General features: G+C 42.3%; 1 protein-coding gene across 25 annotated transcripts in view; it reads left to right on the top strand.

The window, feature by feature from the left end:
• RIMS1 (regulating synaptic membrane exocytosis 1) overlaps nt 1-22060 on the top strand; it is a 381212-nt gene that overhangs the window by 165361 nt on the left and 193791 nt on the right. For 21 of the 25 annotated variants that reach the window (XM_083177228.1, XM_083177214.1, XM_083177218.1 and 18 more), the window contains 4 exons: nt 15866-15922; nt 16928-16995; nt 18100-18210; nt 21177-21276. In XM_083177228.1, the coding sequence (XP_083033354.1) occupies nt 15866-15922; nt 16928-16995; nt 18100-18210; nt 21177-21276 (336 nt within the window). The remainder of the gene's footprint in view (nt 1-15865; nt 15923-16927; nt 16996-18099; nt 18211-21176; nt 21277-22060) is intronic. The other 4 variants (XM_083177237.1, XM_083177232.1, XM_083177216.1 and 1 more) reach the window with 1 other exon arrangement.

The following is a 22060-nucleotide window of genomic DNA, read 5'->3' as shown; positions in this document are numbered from 1 at the left end:
CTTTCATATAAAAAAAACTGGGAAGCGATTCAACATGGCCACAGATGGCATGCTATAACATGCTTTTTAAAGATACTGTATAGGGGATGGTAATATGGGTGTCCTTTTATATCTGTCTTTCAATCCTATGAGTTCAAGTGTGTGTCCTAATTAAAGGAACATACATTTTTTTTGACTCAACATTCACATGAAGTATTAATTATCCCTGTGATTCTGCACAACTTACACAAGAGCATATATAACAAAGGAAAAAGAAGTATATTTAAGTCCAGGCATGGAACTTTAATGTATCTATAAAATCTTAATTAGTGCATCCAGGGGTTGAACTAAACAATATTTTGAATCTACTATATGGGTAACATTATATGAGTATACTAGTTTCTATTTGTAAATATATACTCTTTTCATGTAAGGTTTATAGGAATCCATGTAAAGCTGACTGTATCCATACGCATACTTTGTCAGTGGTGGCATTAGCAAGTGGTGGGTCCAGGAGCAGAAATATGCCTTGTCCCTTTTGACCCATGTTAAAGAAAAACTGGTATATCATTTCTGTAGTTCAGTGTGGTTTCACGCCCATTGAAATGCATTGATCATTGATATGAATAGAGAAGCTTATTGCTGCTTTTTATTCAGATAGGGCAGTGGTTCCCAAACTGTGTGCCATGGCACCATGGGGTGCATCAGTACACTTGTAGGGTTGCCTTGATTTGGTGGTCCATGAACAATTCAAATTATTTATGGCCAAAGTAATAAGCAGAACCAGTGCTTGTGGTTGCCAATGATAAGTTATGTGTAAAAACAGAAGCAAAACCTGTCCCTCAACACATAACTAAATCTAAGGGTGACATATAAACAGAATCAGTTAATTAACATTTTTTTTTTATATGAATAATGAACTTTTGGCTGAGGGGTGCCGTAAAAAAATTCTGATTTTCTAGGGAGCCATGTTGTAAAAAAGTTTGTGAACCACTAACATACAGTAGGGGTTTAATTAATAAGGTGCTATTTGCCCAAACAAATATTTTCAGTGACTTTGCAGCAGTTTTTAAGGTGTTTTAGTTAAAGAGAAAAAACAACGCAAAATCAATACTTTCAATTTGACAGCAAAAAATAACTGGAAATTGGATGTTTTACAAAACTGCAAACTATTAAATAAGAGCATCAACAGAAATTAAGTTAATTTCTCTTGACATGTTATGAAATTGGGGACTTTTCTTCAGTGATAAAAGTCCATTGCTGAAAACTGCTTGTGACTGGCTGGCTGCTGACACTCCAGGCAATTTAATATATACTTATCCTGCAGCAGAGTTCTAATGTTTGTTTGTTTGTTTTACTTTTATTTCAATTTATTAAATGTTTTCCATTTGGACTTACATTTTTTTTCTTTGGATTAAAATAAAAAAGTCATCCCTCTCTTCTTATAGGGTGTACACACTGTTCAATTTTAGTCTATTTTTCTATTCCATTTTGCTTATATAGGCAAAATTGAATTAAAATTGAATCAAAATCGAACGGATTCCAACCACATTTGATGCCGATTCAATCCCGATTGGTGCTTCCATTTTAGTCTATATCAAATAGAAAAATAGACTGTGCAGGCAAAAGAGTATATAGTACAGATTTAGTACAGATTTGTATTATTTTTGTTCTAAATTTGTACTTTACAGATGGAGCGCCTCTCGTGCAGCTCCAGAGCTAGCCAGAATGTCCCTTCTGGCGGAGAAGAGCTCCATCTGACCGGGACACGCGAGCGTCCCACACGCACGCGTGTCCCAGTCACTCGGCGGCGGGGATTGGAAACCCTGCCTGTCTCTGCTTCAGGGAGATGGGCAGGGTTAGGGAAGGTGACGAGAGGCGGTGGAGAGCTCTGTCGGAACAGGGCGCACGAGCCCCCTTCTGGCGGCTGGCGGCAGGTGGAGAATCTATCGCCAGCCCCAATTGAATGAAAGGGGCTCCATCTGCATCTGTATCTGTACTATAGAGATACTGTACAATGTAGTCAAAATCCTGATTGATCGAATTGGGATCTAATCGCAAGGCAATCTAACTGTATTTAGACCCCTTTAGATATATTATACAACTTCCATGATCTCTGGATTTTCAAAAAATATTCTCCAAAATTGAGTCTTTAACCGTCTGCATACCCTTAAAAAGCATTGGGTGATTTCTTTCCTTTTCAATGGACTAGAGTTTGCATTACTTACTTAGGACCACATATATTGTCCCATCCTTCCTTCTTCTACTCGGCCAGTTTTCCAAAATGTATTTCCCAGCTGGTTTTCAGATATGAAAGCATCTTTCCCTTTCTTATTTAGCTCATTACCATCTTTATGTTAAAATTTTTTTGTTTTCACCACATCCTCTATGCCATACAGAAGCTCCCATTTGTGTTTACCCAAGTGATCATCATCTTTTGGGGTTGATTTTGTTATTAGTGGTGTTAAACAGAAGATCACTCTGCACATCAATTGAATTATCTTTCTACATGGACATCTTTACTTTTTAACACCTTGTAACTTATAACCCATTGATGTCAACGGTTTGTAATGCTTGGCGAGTTATTAGGAAGCAACTTTTTCTATTAATTCCAATGATGATTTTCAAGATGGTAATGCTTACTGGTATTGTGCATTCTTGGTATCTCCAGGGATTATGTTCTGTTTACCAATTGTTAGAAAGTAGCTGCTGATCTGTTCTAATGTTCTCTCAACTTGTGAAATACCCCCACGCAAATTTCCTTTTTTTCTCATATTTTCAAGTCTGTATTTTGCAAACCTCCTGTTTGTCCCAGTTGAATAACACCTCTCCTTTAGATGGGGCATTATGTCAAAGAAATCTGGGACCCCACTCTATCTCTTTTATCCATGTATATTACAGACTAGTAAACCTGCTCAAAGTTAATGCTTCAAAAGCTAATCTGCTACCTTGTGATTACCTCTGTGTTTGTGCATATGTGATAGAGAAAGTGTGCTCGAAGTGGGCCGGTATGCAACGGTATGATATACTGGCACTTCAAGCACTGATAATTTTTGGTTTATGCTGGAATGCTATAGGGCTGCAGAGAGCATCGTGCAACTGGGGTTCCCCATTGGTCAGGCTGTGCACTCTGTGCACTGAAACCAGGATCTGCAGTGCAGACTAGGGTATGACACTGATGGATGGGCTGTTGCCGCTGCGAGTACAGGGCTCCGGGGGACTGGACAGGTGAGTGGCAGCCACGTAACATAGGCTGAGAGCAGCAGAGACTGAAGAGGTGAAGGTGAAGTAATGTAATCGGCACCAGGGTTTCTTCTCTGCTCTGCTGCCATTACACCCCTGGTACCCTCACAGCCACTGCTGGCATAATGTGAGTTTTGGCTCATATCATGTGGCATAATATGATTTTTGGTTCATAATGTGTGGCATAATGTGATTTTGGCTCATAATGTGTGGCATAATGTGAATTTTGGCTCATACCATGTGGCATAATGTGAATTTTGGCTTATAATGTGTGGCATGATGTAACTCTTGACTAAGTCTGAGGAGCATAATGTGAATTTTGGCTCATAATGTGTGGCATAATGTGAATTTTGGCTCATACCATGTGACATAATGTGATTTTTGGCTCAAAACTGTGTGGGATACTAGATAGTATAAGGGGTTCCACTACTGTAGTGCATAATGTGTATAAATGGGATATGGTGTGGTACACTACACTTAAGGACATGTCCCTTTTTCAGTGGCCACACCCCCTTTTCTGTAGCCTTTGGCACGCGCATAACTACAGCCTTTACTGGTCCTGTGCCTAAGTATAAGAATTCAAGTTGAATGTTCAGGCTTATATTTCTAGAAATTTCGGCAAAGTTTATATTACTGACATGGCATGGGCAATATGGGATATACACACTCCTTCTTTTTCATGCCATTATTCAGCAAGTGTTGCAATACTGTTAAGGGCCCCATACATCAGCAGTTAATTGTGACAATTTTCAGATATGGAGATGATTGCCACAATTAATTTTAGATGTGTGGGCTCCCCCTTTTGGCAATCCCAATCAAAATCGCCAATCGATTGCTTAATCAGTTTTTTAAACATGTTTAATAATCTGGTATTATCTGCAGATCTTTTTTATATGTGTGGGCATTCCCAATTCGTCTTCTTTATCTATTTACATTATGAACAGCTGAAATGACAATCGATTGGGCAATTTCCAGATATGAAGATGCAATCTTTAGATGGAAAAATCTGCCGATCACTGAAATAAATCTGTAATGTGTGGACAAAGTCAGATAGATTGTAAAATCCATTTATCTGGCAATCCATAAATTGTGATTGCTGATGTATGGGGCCTCATTCCACTTGATTCTGCCCATTGCGAAATCGCAACAGGGACTGATGTTGTAGATATGCACTTGTGCATATGTTCACTGCAGGCGCCCTTGGATAATTGCATAGTCTCTGAGGCGCTCACAGTAGGGGGCTTGCAGAATGTGTACTGGGGGCGTACCCATGTAAATGCACAGCGTTTCCTGGGTGTACCCACAAAATGCTGGGTGCACCCAGGAAAATACTGGGTGTCCCCATTCCAACGGAGACGGTTTCCTGCCTTCCATGTGCACGCTGCTGATGTCACTGGATGACTTGGGCTGAAAAATTCTTTGCAATCGCGCTCCCTTTTTCCTCTCTTTGGGGGTTATTATGGTTCACTCTTTTCTGACAAACTCCTTCTTAGATGGACAAAACCATGTGCCACCGGCAGATGTTACTTGTGCAGAGAGAATTAGATTTGGGTGGGGTTTTACTTCAAAGTGAGATCTATATTGCAGTGTAAAAATAAAGCAGTCAGTATTTTACCTGCACAGAAACAAAATAACTAACCCAAATCTAATTTTCTCCGCACATTTTACATCTGCCCCTCTGCAGTGCACATGGTTTTGTCCATCTAAGAAGGATTTTGTCAGAAAGAGTGAACTAGAATAAGGCCCTTTATCTCCTGCTGTAATACAGTAGCATACATAAGACAAGTATTTAAGCTGATGTCTTGGTACACATTGGTCAAATGGTCTCCCCATCTAAGGTTCCTGAAAACCACCATGTTCAGCTACAGATTTTCTCCCAAATGTGATGTATATACCCATTATTGGTGACACAAAATGCATTTTGTGTATTTGTCTATTAATGTCTTTTTAAGAATGTACTCTTCTTACTAATTTTTGGAAAGTTCCTTGCATATCTTAATATCTTGGGTACTTGTGTATTATCACGGCGCCCATCGCGTTGCATCGCATACCACTAATTATGGTATGCGATGGGACAGATTTGAGGCTTTTCCCGGGATGAGTGTACAATTTTAATATCACGTCGCATCCGATGCCATTATAATGGCATGCGATGCAACGCGATTTCCATGTTAAATGCCCACCCAGACCCGATTTTTAATTGTATCCCCACCCTAATGGGTAATGACTATGTTAAATGCCCCCCCCATTGTTAACGCCACCCCACTATCAAGGCCATCCCGAAGCGTGGCGAGCGCAGCGAGCCCGCGAGGGGCGGCGGTACGCGTCCTCCGACCTTTTCATACCCCCACTATCCATGTCGGCGTGGAGTTGATTATGGGGGGGGGGGGGGGGGCATTTAACATAGTCATTACCCATCAGGGTGTGTGTACAATCTAAAATCCGGTCTGGGGGGGGGGGGCATTTAACATAGGAATCAGGCATCTGGGTGCCTGTACAATTAAAAATCGGGTACAATCGCGTCGCATCGACACAATTTTGTGGTTGTACAATGCCCTGCGATGGAAATCGGGGGCGCCGTGATAATACACAAGTACCATATCTTGTTGTTGACACTGTGTATAAATGTGGAATATTTTAACTTTTGGTAATTTGGGATTGCAAAGAAAAACAAGAATTACAATAAGAATATTTTATTATGTTAAAAGAAGGACTATTTTTTTTTTTTAAACTTAATTTTATGATACAAGCTTATTTAATTCACCTCTGTGGAGCAGCACGGTTTATTTTTGTGTTTTATTATTTCTGGAACATATTCTATTGATTTGAATGTGTTTTCTGCACATGCTAGAGCAGGGGTAGCCAACTCCAGTCCGCGAGAGCTACCAACAGTTAACATTTTCCAGGTCTCCTTACAGAGTCACAAGTGAAGTAATTATCTCTACCTGTGGATCTTTTGTAATTTGGCAGTGAGTAAAGAGTGCACCTGTGTACCTGCTAGGTGGTCAGGAAAACATGAACTGTTGGTAGCTTTTGAGAACTCGAGTTGACTACCCCTGTGCTAGAGGGTTGGGTATGGTAGACCGCAGCACAGAATGGTGAGAGCGGTAAGCATGCTAACCCTTTCACAACCCTAACCCTTCCATCCCACAACCTAACTACAGTAACTTTCCCTCCATGCTGACTAACCATAATCCCCCTCATCCAACCCAACCCCCCCCCCCCCCCCCCCCCCCCCCCCCCCCCCCCCCCCAGACTAACTCTAAACCTTCCTGGCATACAGTACTTAAGCTGGGGATGTCTGCTGTCAGGATTCCGGAATCTGGATTCTGATGATTGTCAGGATTCTGGCACCGGTCTTCTGACTGACTCCTGTCCTTAGGGAAGCCCACTATATCCCATTATAGATAACCATTGAACTGAATGGGGAAAAAAACACTATGCTGCTTTTGTCTGGACACACAAATGCATCCAGGCCATATCAACTGTGGTTATACCCAGGGGTGGATCTGGATGGAAAATTAGCCCAGGAAATGTACAGTATGAAAGCATGGTAGGTGGGGTCTGTTGAGAGGGTTGGGTCTATCAGGTGGGACAGGATCCCTCATAGGGTCTGATTCTGAGTTATATGCAGTTATAACCTTCCTTGCATCTTTTTCTGCAGTTGTGTCTGTAACTTCATGCTACTGCTGCTACAGTACCCTTCCCTGGTGTACATCTGTGCATCTGAATATGCAAGGACCGATGCCCGCTTTTAGAGTCTACCAACACTTCATTCATGTTTTGTGCATCTTTAGATGCCACCATCAGTTGCACCATTGAAACTTTCAACAGCCCTATGCTAGGTGCAGGTCATCCGTTTAAGTATGGCCTCCAGTGTAATCAATTCAGTGTCTCTATACATAATCACTTTTAGCAACATGCCCATACTAAGTTAAATCTGTGTCTGACTATCCAACCACATATTATATCTACCTTATACACTTCTTGGTGCATGCATCTCTATCTGAACTTCAGCACAATCAGGACATACATTTTAGGGGGGCTCCAAATCCAGACCTCTGTGGGTTAATAACATTTCACATTTGCCTCCCAGGAGAATATGAAACTCATTTGCCCCCATTGTCAAGTGTCTGCCCAGGCAAGCAATCAGTAACAGCAGTCCTGGTGGAGGGATCAGCCTAACTGGAATATTTCTGTGACCCTGGTTATGCGAGAAGTGATCTGCTTTTCAAAGGAATGCTTAAGCACATATCAGTAATAGTTCAAGACCAGTGGTTAAGCCTTTGTTTTGAACAATTGTTGTAACCTCAGAATCTTATTTGTCTGTCAGCTTTTTAAGGTACTATATGTAAATGAAGGTTTCCCACACCACACATCCTGCACACATGGTTTAGTTATACTTATCTCTCTGCCATCTCCAGAGTCCTATGTTGGCCAGCTGTCCTGTGCTGCAGTGGATGGTGCAGTGGCAAATTTTCTGCACATACTATTGCTGCACATACTTTTTGAACTAGGTTTGGATCACATCGCAGGCAAATCGCATGCAAATGGGATGTGATGCGATCTAGTCCAAAACGCATCCAATTGTTTTAGTGTATGGGCACCTATATAGCTTTGATTGTCTTTCTATTGGCAGCACAGATGTTTCAATTACATTTTTAACCAGAAACACTTTATTGCTGAACACTAGAGGTCACTCAAAGACAGCTGTTCTTTAGCATTTCCCTCCAGCTGAGGGGAGAATGAGCAGACAGAACACAATACATCTAGAACACTGTTAACCCTGATATATATATTTTTACTTAGTTGAATGTGCTGACAACAAAATCACAAAAATGATCAATGGAAATCAAATTTATTGACCCATGGAGGTCTGGATTTGGAGCCCCCCTCAATATTAAAGTGGAAAAACACATTACAGGCTGATCCAACTTTGATGTAATGTCCTTAAAACAAGTCAAAATGAGGCTCATTAGTGTGTGGCCTCCACATGCCTGTATGACCTCCCTACAACACCTTGGCATGCTCCTGATGAGGTGGCGGATGGTCTTCTGAGGGTTTGACCACTGGGCATTGGATGAACACACATACCTAATCTGTATGCAGCTGCTGGTTACTTCTTCCAGTCCTAAGTTTTTTTATGATCTTACCAATTTTGTTGGGACCTACCTATATTTATTCCAACTGAGGCACCCATAAATAAAGGGACCTTTAAGTTCACAAAAAAACTCTAATTCCATCTAATTCGTGGATTGGCATAGGCGAATCTAGAAATATGCTAATAGATGGTCCCAGACCACACATAATGGTTTTGCGTGCGGAAAAGGGGGGTGTGTCCTCATTTCAGGGGTGTGGCTTAACAGGGGCATTTTGCAGCCTGCAATGGCTTTTATATAAAAAACAAAAATGCTATAATCTTTTCCAGTGCCCAGCAATTTACTGGGCAGGGCACTGGGAAAGATTACAGCGTTTTTGTTTTTTTATAAAATCCATTGCAGGGCACTGGGCACAGCAGGCAGGGCAAGTCAATTTACTGAAATTACAGTGAGTCACTGCACTTACTGGCGCCGGGCGCCCAGAGGGAGAGGAGTCAGGAGGAGCAGACTCTCCCAGAAGGGACTGTCAATCAACGCAGCCGCCGCGTGACCCGTCCCGGACCCTTTGCTGGCTGCACGCACGCACACACACACGCTAGCCCCCACGTAGCAGCCGCACATGGAGGAGGGAGGACGGGGAGGAGGACACGGAGGGAGCCACCCAAGGTCAGGTGCAAGCTCAGCAAAGGACCATGGGAGGAGCTGCGCGCAGTTGGGCATGCGCGCAGCCCTCCCGAGTCCCGTGGCCATGTTTTATGTATAAAATCCGGGCAGCGGCGGTCAGAATAAATATTTGAGGGGTTATTACCCTTGTGATTGGCATCGGGAGCATGGATCAGAGACTGAGTGCCGGGGAATAGATGGATATATATATATATATATATATATATATATCCATCTATTCCCCGGCACTCAGTCTCTGATCAATGCACCCGGTGCCATTCACAAGGGTAATAACACCTCAAATGCACAGTCCCACAGAAAGAAGGCACTCGGGAGACTTTCAGATAAAGGTGAAAAAATGTGAAAAACTTCACTCACATTTAATACAAAGGTCAGTCAATGTTTCGTGTATAGCATCCACTTCCTCAGGACTATTAACCTCACATCACACAGTGTGCAGAATAAATACATAACATATACAGTGATATTACTTACCCCCTCCCATCTGTACTGTACCCCTGTGTGCAGCCTGCATGCAGTCCGGCCATCCAGGGCTTCCCCCACTTCTGGTCACGTGACTCGCGTCACCCGGAAGTAACCTCATCCCGGTGAGCTCAGCTCCATGGAATTGCTGTAGCCAAACAGCTGTGTATGCCCAAGTTCTTGATACAAGTCTAGCCGACTGAAACGTCGAACTATGAGTCCCAGCAAGCCTCCCCCCGCAAGCTGGGACTTGGAGAACCACAAGTCCCAGCATATGGGGCATTAAAGGGCCTGCTGGCACTTGTAGTTCAACAGTAATAAAAATAGTCAAATAAACACACACTGACACAATAAAAATAAAACTTTAATACACCCAAAGCCCATACATACTGATACTTACCTATCTTGAGCCCGTAGGTAGGTCCCTGGGTCTTGGTCCGGTGTCCTGCTCCATGTCGGCGTTCGGCCATGTCTTGATAAAGGGCGACCAGCCCGAAACGTTGACTCACAATCCCTTGTGTCAATTGTTATATTTATTGTTAGCTTGCCGCTGTGCAGCTTTACAAATCTTGCGAGTGCCCTCTGCTGTTGTTACTACTACATTTCCTACCAAGGATAGAGGGACACCCAAGTCTTTGCTCACTCAGCCCGAGTGCCAGGATTACAAATACTGTATATATATATATATATATATATATATATATATATATATATATATATACGGTATATCTCAATTAATATTGAAAAGCACTAAAAGAAAGCAGTCTGTGTGAGAATGAAGGGTACTTATATGTTAGTTGGGCGCCCAATTAGCATACGGACGGTAACGTAGGGAAATCGCATCGCATCGCATGGGCCCTGTTAAGGGCATGCGATGCGATGCGATTTTTTCATATAATTTAATTTTTTTATATTTTACAATAGCTTCGGGGTGGCGTGGATGGGGGGGGGGTGCATAAAAGCGATTTTTAGGACATACAATCATATTATTGTATACCTAATGTCCTGGCACCGCACACCCTATAAAATCGCATGCGATTTTGCGGCAGATGCAATGCGATGTGATGGCCCGGGGCTGAGAGAGCAGTGAATAAATTACATAGGAAAATCGCATCGCAAATCGCATGGCCCTAAAATAGCCCATGCGATGCGATGCGATTTCACTATGCAGAATAGCCCACTAAGCAAATTGCTTAGTGGGTGCCCAACTAACATATAAGTACCGAATGAAGTCATGAACCCACATATTGTCAGATGTCATCCACCGACTGTTTCTAAGGAAAAAGTAGCATTACCTCAACAACAGTGCCCCCACCAGTCGGACGGACAGAAACCGGCAATTCAGTGCATGAAAGGCACAATGTCCACACTCTCATTCAGACCTGCTGGAGACATGGTATTAACCCCTTCATTGCTAATCCCGATAATTTTCCGGGCTATGCCTTAGTGCCCAGACTGGCAAGCCCGGAAAATTCTCGGGATGCTGCTGGTTAGAGCTGGGCAGTGCCACTGAGCTGATGGCTGAAATCATCTCCAGCGATGCCCGGCTCCAGCTGCTTGTCGGTGCGTCCCCTTCCCCTCTCGTAACACCGCCCCCCCCCCCCCGATATGTGACAGTCTATGATGGTGCAGCGACGTCTTGCCGCGGGCAGAGCTGGGCAACTGCTGACATAGTGTTCAATGGCCTTAAAGGAAAGGCCTTATTTCATATGGTACCAGTCTCAAGTCTCTAGTACACCTACAACTGTAGATTTTAGGGTGTGTGAAATGGACAATGGAAATTTTCCCCATTGGCTATTATGGGACTGTTAATTCAGACCCACCATGAATAATACTTTCATAATTTTCTGAGACCCCCACAAGGCTAACTGCAAGAACCCATGGTGGGTCTGAATTAATGGGTTCATTATTGTCTATGGGGAAAATGTGTCTACTTTGGACTCTGGATCTAGGTGTCCTAGAGGCTTGAGACCGGTACCATATGAAAGAGGAGACTCTTGGCAAACTGACTAGTTTATGTGATACTGGGAAGGGAAGCAGCAAGCAACAGTGGGTGTGGTCCCCTCCAATTTTTACCCAGCTGGCAGGGGTTTCAGGCATCCTCTGAAACCAGGGCGCCATCGCTGAACTGCGGGGAGGTGACAGTGAGCAATCCTGCATTCTGGTGGGTCAGTTCCTGCCAGGAGCTCAGCTCCCTGTTGCATAGCAGGTGCGCCCAAACCTGGACAGCGGTGCGAGTAGGGGACCGGAGCTGCGGATTGATCATTGCAGCATCTGTGCCTTTGCCAGCAGCCCATGTGTGTTTATTAACGTAATGAGGTGCACCTTCATCATTGCCATTAGACATGTAAAACCTATGCCGTTGGTCGTTCCATAGATGTGGGTTTCAAAGAAGCCCTGGTTCAAGCTTGGTAGCCATTGTCACTTAGATAATCAACCTGGGTCTCCAAGCATGGAGAGCAGCACATTTATCCACTAGCCTACAACACCTGGTGCCATCAGTTAAGCTTATTCTACCGGAACTGCAGAACGATATGTTGCCTAGGGGACCAGACACTCCACCTGACCACTATACATTATACAGCCCATTTGCCCGAGCTTGTATTGCACTATACTGTACAGTTGGAGCCGCAGCACCCTTCGCCGGGAATGATACGCTTAAGCATCTTATACGCAAGCATGTCCCATTCTTGGCGAATGGCGTGACTCCATCTGTACTGTATATGAATCCTTACCTGGATTAGTAGAGCATTATCCACCCAGTGGTGGCGATGTGTATTACATGCATATTGTATTTGTACGCCAAAACCCTCTCCTAGACACGCTGGTGCAGTGGATGAGCATGGCTCTATCTGTAGTTCAGCCTGTAGGAGTCCGCAAAGTCAAAGGCTCTATATTGCACAAGCTGCACCCGCTGAGAGCAGCATTGTGGTGCATTAGTTGGCCTGCTTCCTTACAGCATAATGGTGTTAGAATGAGTTCCACAAAGCCCAATATATGTGGAGTTTGTATTATTTCCCCGTGCTTGGACAGGTTTCTTCCTGGTACTCTGATTTCCTCCCACAATGGTTAATTGGTTTCTGAAAAGCTAGTGTATGTATGTGTGTGTATGTGTGTGTGTGTGTGTGTGTAGGGTTTTCTGCTTTACTGAGGGAATGATATGAGTGACACATTGTTTTCTAGTCGAGTGACACAAGGTTTTCTGTTTTCTGTACAGTGCTGCACTGACCCAAAATATGCTCAATAGCCCTGCCTCTGGGTATGACAGTTTTGGCTACATTTGCCTACATGTATACACACATGATGATAATTGTGTCTCTCATGGTTTGTGTTTTTTGTCAGCTAATTGATCGCTAATAGTGTATTGTATGCAATAGCATTTCCCAAACAAATGAACAGAGATAGAGAGTTAAGGTCCATACACACTGGGCGACTATGCCCATCATGTATGGACAGCGATGATAGCATTCATCGCTGGGGGGGAAGCCACTCAGTGCATACACACTGAACGGCTTTCCCCCTTCCCGGCGCCGATGGAGGGGAGAGGGACAGCTTTGCATAACACAGTGCTATGCAAAGCCATCCTCAACGCCGCTCATCTGCTGGTATAACTAGCAGATGAGCGGCTTTCCCAGCCATGATCTGGGAGCACACAGCAGCGCTCACCGCTCATCGTGGGGGCATACACACTGGGCGGCTGTGAGCTGAAAGCCGCTCAAGCCCAGTGTGTATGGGCCTTTAGAAGTATACTCAGGGCTCAGATTTCTGCAGTTGTATGTTTCTGTCTCAGTATACTCCTGGGCCAGAAGCATGTGGTATCTCTTCGAATTAGTATCATTGGTTATTTTAGAAATACATATTACTAACATGCATAAAATCAAGACTACAACCTCCATTGTCAAACAGCAGTAGAATTGGTTGAACTGAAGAACTCTGTGAGTTTCAACATGGTACATACTGCCATAGGCTTCCACCTTTTCAAGTAAGTAAGATTATTTGACTTGGAGACCATAACAATCTGTCCACGTTTTTTTACACTCACTGTGAACTTTCAAAATGCCTTTCAAAGCAATTTCAACTCAAACACTGTTCATCTGGAGCTCCATGAATGGCTGTTCTGTAGCGTAGTAGCTAAACACAAGCCTCAAACCACCATGCAAGATGGCAAACATTGGTTGGTGTGGTTTAAAGCACATTGAGACAGTGAAAACACATTTTCTTTAGAGATGCATTATATTTCATCATCTGCAGCCTGGGTTTATTGGATGTCTGGAGATCAACTCCTGCCCGAATGTGTAATTCCATCTTTACTGGGGGAGGAATACCGATTTTTCATTGTATAAGGGTTTGGTTAAAAGATTCATGTCAGGACACAAGGCTGGGCTTATGAGTGATACTGGAACTAGGTTAAGTGTATTAGATGTTACTCAAGGGTAGCTTCCATCTAGGAAGTGACCTTGCATCTTCAAAGAGGTCAGTAACCACTGGACATCCCCCAGACCTGAACCTCGGTTGGCTGGAGCCAGTACTTGAGAACTCAGTAACAGAACAGGGGATAAACAGTTGTTCGATAGCCTGCCTGGAATGCACTTAAGAAAAGTTTACCCCAGATGCAAGAGCTGGGTGTGAGGACCCTAATCCTTCAAAGAGGGATATCGTTCCTGTACCCAGTCCCTTCAACCCCAATTGAACCCCATAACTCATAGAGAGGACCCTCAGGATTGAAGGTCACACTGATGGTATAATGAGCAGATGGTTTCAGAGATAGTCTTGGAGCTTTGGTACAGACTGAAGTGTAAACAAGCAGAGAAAGTCCACTGAAACTGGATTGGAACCGGAGGATGACAGCAGACTGGAACAAGAATAATATATCTGGCAGAATTGGTCTGGAATTGGCGGATGACATCAGGTGCAACCGCACTGAAGATAGCAGGCTGGGCCTGGAGGAGAACAATGACATTGAACAGAGGTCGAGACAATGCAGGATTGGTCCCTGGAAGTAGCGTTGAGGGGCAAGGTGAAGGTAACAGGGTGAAAGCAGCTTGCACAGATCTCAGTATCAGAGGCACAGGTTCAGTCAGGAGATCAAAGACATGAGGCACACACTGTAAAGTAGAGTACTTATGTCAGGTGCAGATTTAAATACAATAGAGGGTGTTTGCAGAGGATAGGAGGATGCTGTCATGTGATCACAATGGACAGATATTGACTGGATATTAGTGCTCCTCCGATCAGAACCATCATGGTTGTGGCTATGTACCTTAGGAAAGTACTGACATGTGCTTGAAACAGGATGGGTCACATTAATGAAGTACTGCTTGACAGAGTAGAAATCTTGATGCTATAGCATATAATGAGAATTGCATGCTTCTAAATTTGTTACAAGAATCAGTCACAGGTAAACGAAATGTAAGCAGGAATTAGATTATTTGAAACTATTTTATTTTTTATAAGTACAGTAGTCCATAAAAAGTCAGTCATAATAACCTGGTTAAGCAGAAATAATGGTTGCAGCAGTCATATTGATTCATACAATTCCCTGATCCTGTGCATTGCTTCCCTCATGTCAGATTTTATGAGGTACAATACTTATTTCATGCCAGCTTCCACAAATAACCAGTATTTGCATTCTTCTTTATGAGACTGTTAATTCTAAACTCATCTGGCCTGTTGTGTGGGGGAAGCCGAGATCTAGTTAGCATTGCACTGAGTAGCTATTGATTAATGTGGTGATCAATGATGGCAATCCGCTGCAGAGATTTGTTTTGATGACAGCACACACTGTATATGGCAGCTTTGGCCTCTCTGTCGTGAGGTATTTGACACTGCAGAGTATTTTGGCTCAGACCTTCGTAGAACAGCCACTGAAGATGTTTATTTAAACAGTTCTGTAAAAGATTTTATTGCATCGCTGCTTTGCTACATTTATACAACGCTCACCGGCGACCTTCTTGTCTGCAGCTCTGTGTATGAGCTCTCTCATGCCTCTGCTATGTTCTCTGGGCTCGTCCAGTTTCTCTTCGAGACGCTGCACTCAGGGACAGGTAACCATTGTGGTACTGCAGATGGGACAAGCTTTGTATATTAATCATAAGGAAGAATGCTGCAGCCTATGCTCCCTCGGTTACATGCATTTGCAGCGCTGTATAGATTGTTGCATGGCTTGAAATACTGATGTTTTATTTCATTGTCTCATCTGAGTTATTTGTGCTATTTTAATTCACTCGAGGAACAAAAAATGTTTCCTATGTTTATATTATTTTTATTTTGCTGCGGTTGGAGCCAATAAGAGAATAAGCATGTATCGGACAGTTTATCTTAATTATTATATAGAAATTGCATGTTCGGCACGTGTACTTATAGATTGTATTCATGCAGATTGTCTGGGTTATTTTTAGCTGCTCTGTTTGGCAGAAGACAATTGGAGTGTCCTGTGTCCCCTCAGTCGTGCTGTGGTTAGTACATTTTAAGAGCCTATTGTAAAGCAATGAGTGTCTATTTCTGTGATAATGTTAGAAAGAGAGAGCGCAGCCACTTCTTGATGGAAGAAGTGTGTGGTTACAAGAACCATTTGCATGAATATCTCCAGGTTTAAAGCTAGGAGTACATTTATTGAGAATTGATCCTGAGAACCTCTGAGAGTGGGAGTCCCATAACAGACCGGTACGGTAATGCTTTTATGTGAGGGGGGGAAGGGAAGTGATTTACTATAGTTATCATCTCTATAATTATGTAGTGTAAGGAAATACATTTCTGCAGTACTTAAGAGGCATTAGCAGTGGGCAATAAATAACCAATCAGATGCTGTATACTTATCCAAATAGCTGTCTGTTTAAGGTAAAAGGTCATTCTGAATTACTAAATCGTCATATGATTGTGATAATATATTAGCATCATTGATGCAATAAAGTGGCAGTACAAAATGTTGTTGTTGTTACTATTATTATTATTATTATTATTATCAAAATTGAATCAATGTTTTATAACTATATCATATACTAAACAGAGAACTTGTACTAATATCTAAAAAGTGTCTGCATTTGTTACATGTAATGGCATCATACAGTACTGTATGTAACATAACAGTAAGTACATAATGAAGAATGTGCAGAGTGAGGGGTGTATTCAATGCTGCGGGCGAGCTGTGACAGCGAGCAGGGCTGACTGCCTGTTGTGGAATAAAATACGATATTTCTTATATAAGTTAAATATTACAGGTCATTAGGCTGAATAAAAATGTTTGCTTGGCAATTTTCACACCTATTTTAACAAATTCACTTGGCAATCAAAGGGTTAATAAAAGTCCGTATATATTACAGTATAGACTTATAGCTTCATTGAGATTAGTGTGGTAGTAATAAAACGAGAGACTCGTCGCTTTCTGTAGCGATGGCAACAATTGGAAGCTCTAGGAAAAACCAGAACATTTAAATATTTGTTTTTGTTTCCATTGGTTGCAGGTGATTTGGACTACTATTGGCTGGATCCTGCCACATGGCACACTAGAGATACATCCCCTCTTGGTTCGGTAAGGATTAGTCTTTAAAATGTATCTGTACGTGAGGCTGCTGTATATATACTTTTAATTTATTATTAGCTCTTTGTCTACTATTTTTAATTTTCTTTTCTCCCATTCGTAAAGCAAAAAATATATAATGGCACTATTTAAGTATATATATTAATTAATAAGCAATATATATTTGTTGTGTTGCTGGATAATTATTTGATCATTTAGACTGCACTACAAAAATGGCAGCATATGGGTGTTATTGCACAATTTAGTGCATTCTAACATTCTATTAGATCAGTGGTTCTCAAACTCTGTCCTCATGGCCCCATACAGTTCTTATTTTTCATGTCTCCCAGCAGGAGCACTGAGTATCACCAACTGTCACATTTCAAAATCCACAGGTGACCTTGAAAACATGAACTGGGTGGGGTCCCAAGGACTAAGTTTGGGTATTAGATAATCTATTGTACAGTTGAGAAATAGGAAGATGATTCTTAAGGCCCATACACATTAAATGATGCCCACATTCATTGACATTGGCGGTGTTTGGGACCCGTGGGGGGGCATCAGCAAATGCATACACACTTGCCGATGCCTTGCTGGCCTTGGCTACTGCAGCATGACTGTCATTAACAATAACCTCCCTTGTCCGGACGATGTGCGGGAGTACACATCGTTAACAACAGGGAGTGTAAACACTAAGCAATATTGTCCACAATATCACTCAGAAAGCCCTTTCTGAACTATACTGTGACCAATATTGTCTAATGCAGGGCTGGGCAACACCTGCCCTCCAGATGTTAGTGAACTACACATCCCAGGATGCTTTGCATTAGTTTTGCTATGTGGCCATGCTGAAACTGATGCAAGGCATGCTGGGATGTGTAGTTCATCAACATCTGGAGGGCCGGTGTTGCCCAGCCCTGGTCTAATGTGTATGTGCCTTTAAGCTAAATATGTATGACGTATGGAAACATTATTTAGCAGGTATAAAAGGGTAGCATGGCTTTCTAGACCAGTCCGCTTAGCGCAATATAACTTGATCAAATAAAATATTCATTAAATGGGTTGATGGATGAACGGCAAGTACATTCTGTGTTTGTCTGTGATTTTCTCACCTAGCATCCTGTAACCTGGCAGCCTTCAAAGGAGGGTGATCGTTTAATTGGACGTGTCATTCTAAATAAGCGAACAAGTATGCCAAAAGAATCAGGAGCGCTTCTAGGACTGAAAGTAAGTCTGCCAGATTTTAATATTGTTTTGGTTGAAAGATTTAATGGTGATAAATCATACATGTATATTTTAGGCTTGTCTGACATTTTTATTCCAGAGGATGTTAATGGCAGTAATTTTATTTTTCTGTTGTTACCTTCTACTTTTGCTGGTACAAGTCTCTGCTAACTCTTGGCAGAGAGTTGGTAGAATGAATGGGTATAGGACAGTTTCAGCTATGGATTGTCACTTTCCTATGCGCACTCATCTTCTTTACTACTGTGAGGCTTCCCACTAACATGACTGGCAAGGAGGAGTGGGGAAGATGGTACTAATTACCCGGGTACAGGCTTGATAGATGTCCACCGCACCTCCCCCTCTCCCCCCTTACTGGGCAGCAGCGGCATGAGCTCTCATCTTATCAGCACAGTGCATGGTGTAGTGTGCTGGGCTGCAGAGAGGCTGTTGCCGCTTAAGGGGCATACACACAGGGCGACTTTCATCCAAATTTTAAGTGATCTGACTAGATAGCTTAGAAATGGAGCACTGATCACTCCGTGTGTATAGCCCTGGACGTAGGGGATGCATAGTCCCGTGCGCCAGCCTTGCCATTGCCCGCAGGGATTGCCACGGTCTGAGGGGCTCTAGGTGCCCCTCTGCTCAGCTATACAAATACTTTTTTTCTCCCTCTGAGACATGGCCACACCTCAAGTAATTAGGACAAACCCCAAAAATGTACCCTGGCCCAGCAGACCTGGCCCAGCAGACCTCTCGGCAGCATTGTCCACCAAATGTTATTGTCCCCTATGAATCACCATATAACAGATGCCATTACAAACCTATATGTGAGATATAATCCATACTATGAACAGCCTGTGGGAGAATATGTTTTAAAATCATGATTGTTATACCTGCATTCCTTGCCTTTTTATTGGACTATTTTCCACTGCTTGGCCTCTTTGCCAGCATTTGCCAGTCCTCTTTTGGTAACTCCACTATCTATACAGAACAATTTGTTTCTCGGTTTACATTTGATTCAGTCCTCACACAAATGTTAAAAAAAAGTGTTCACCTTGCAATCATTTCCATGTATTTTTTTTTTTACCTGTGTTACAGCGAATAAGCAAACATACGTTGTAATATTTAAAAAAAAGTTAATCTGCTTAAACAGGGTACCATCATGTTATATATTTTACTAAAAAGTGATTTATTCTTAGTCATGTACTATGTTATGTAACACACCGTTATTTAGAATGTTTTGGACAATGTTGTTAGGACCAGGACCTGATTAAAGGTTCCAGGTGCCCTAGGCTATTATACATGTAGCTCCAGTTGTAATGTTGCTAAACAGAAATGTGCATGTAACGAAGGGTATACAACTGGCATGTTTGATCTGAGGCTTCTGGCATGGGAAGGAGACTTTGTCATTAGGCTGCCCATCTGGTGCTGTAGCACAATGTACATTAAGTTATGGTACCATCAGTAAGTTACATTGGCACAGCCATCTGGTAAGAACTTTACCCCCACAGTACATTGGGACGGGTGATAGCTAACAAGCTTTGAATAAATTAGGCCTTTATTTTATTCCTCGGCTGTCACCTGCAAGGTGCCGCCCCAGGCCTGTCGCCCTAGGCTGCAGCCTTATCAGCCTATTGGTTAATCAGCCACTGGTTTAGATGGAGACTACATATGGTAAACCTAGTTAATTTTTTCAGACTTCAAAGTAATAATTCTATTGATATACACCACAATGAATTGTGCCTAATGCAACATTTATCAAAAGTAAGATAACCAAGAACTATCCAGGTAAATTGTATCTGATACCCACTATCTATGCCAGTTGGAGTTGGGCTGACACAGATGCAGTATCCTGATGGACAAACAAAAGTTTGTTGGTTAAAGGGCAATAAGGTAATCTAGAGTAGAGGTAGGTGGAAATATGTTGTCACCCACCAGGGAAACACTAAAGTGCATCATCTCTGATTTTGTTGAGTACACATTTTATGTGGAAGAATGGAGAGACTGTTAAATTAAGGCTATTCTTTTCTTGGACAACTCAGTGTTTTTGTTAATAAAAGATAGGAGGACGGTGACTTTTGTTTTATTCTTTTTCCACATCTCTTATTTTTTATCTCTAATTGTTACTCCCAATTTGTCACGTGCATGAAAAGGAAAATCATGCACGCTCATAAAATTGGGAGGGGGGCGTGGAATTGCAGGTAGGGGACAGGGTCTCTTGGAAAATGATGAGCCCACGAGCCACGACCCACGCCTCCTTTTTTCAACACTGCAAGGAGCATGACCAGTGCCCCGGGAGCTGCTGGTGATGCCCTGAGCCCCGCTGCTTAAATAGATTCATGAATATGCAGGCAAACTAGCGGTATTTAGCCTACTGTAATAGGCAAGTATGTGCGCAAGAGTACACTGGAATTGATTCTCCTAAAAATATAATATATGAATGTACAGTATTTACTATGCAAAAACACATTCCTTTTATATTCTCCTTAAGAACCAATCTTTTTACTTATAAGAGCCATCTATAATACAACCTCAAAGTATTTCTCCCATCACATGTATGCGTACACTCAGTAGCTTCTGGAAAGGCAGTTTTGACCTCATCAAACTGCCTCCGAGTCTAGATCTGAGGTTACCCATTTACTTGCTGTAGTTCATAACTCAGGGCAACTTAGCTGTCAAGAATTAATACTTAATATTCAGAGTCTCAATTTCTCTATGCCCAGCAGTCTTCAAATGTATGAAAGCGTAATGGTGTTTATTAATTTGAATGGTCAGTGTTTTATAAAATATTCTGAATGATAGTCACTAGTGTTTGGTTATCACTTCTGATTTATATATAAATACTGTGAATAATTTTTTTTTATTGAATGCCACATGGTTATATAATGATGTATTATGTTGTTATAATTAGCTTGAGCCCTGGTTTATGAATTGTTTTATCAATAGTTTGTATAATATTTTGTGCTCAGGTTGTTGGAGGAAAAATGACAGAAACAGGACGCCTCGGTGCCTTCATCACCAAAGTAAAGAAAGGAAGTCTTGCGGATGTTGTAGGCCATTTAAGAGCAGGTATGCCAGGCTCCAGTCTTGTTTATATCCTTTATATTGTCTTTTTAGATTTCACCATTATGTTTGTACTTTATTATATGGGTTTCATCCGAAAACCTGGTGGTCGGAATCCCGGCTTGAAAACCCCGATGCCGGAATCCCGACTGCCGAAATCCCGACAAGGAGGGGACATGGATCCCCCCCCCCCCCCCCCTGCGGGCTGATTTATTCTCCCTCTATGGGTGTCGTGGACACCCATAGAGGGAGAAAGTGTCAGGATTTCGGCGTTGGGATTCCGGTGTCGGGATTTTGAACACCGGGATTATAACTGCATCCCTATTATACAGTATAGTTGTGAACTTCAGCCTTTGCAACACATCCACATCCTTTAGTGTAAGCAATCATTTGAACTTTTAATGGACACTATATAACCAGTCTCATTATAATGTTAGCATCTTACTAAAGGCATGTTAATAAGAGTGCATTACAGAGCTAGATAGAACAGATTTGGGTGCTTAAGAAGCATCAAAACCTTGTAGTACTCAGTAGGGGTAATGACAGAATTATATTTACCTTACTTATACTACAGTAATTCAGCAATAACTCTATAGATACCTTTAAAGGCATCTTCACATTGAGGGGTACATTTACTAAAGCTTCTGCATGTGAAAATTGGGGATTTTGCCCATAGCAACCAGTCCAATTCTGTCAATCATTTCTCTGCTGCATCCTAGAAAGGGATACACAGACTCTCATTGGTTGCTATGGGCAACATCCCCTCTTTTCACTTTCATAAGATTTAGTA

This window comes from Crinia signifera, chromosome 3, assembly GCF_055691185.1.
Source record: "Crinia signifera chromosome 3, ASM5569118v1, whole genome shotgun sequence".
Lineage (NCBI taxonomy): Eukaryota > Metazoa > Chordata > Amphibia > Anura > Myobatrachidae > Crinia > Crinia signifera.
Note: the sequence above shows the minus strand (reverse complement) of the source record. Positions and strands in the feature narration are given on the sequence as shown.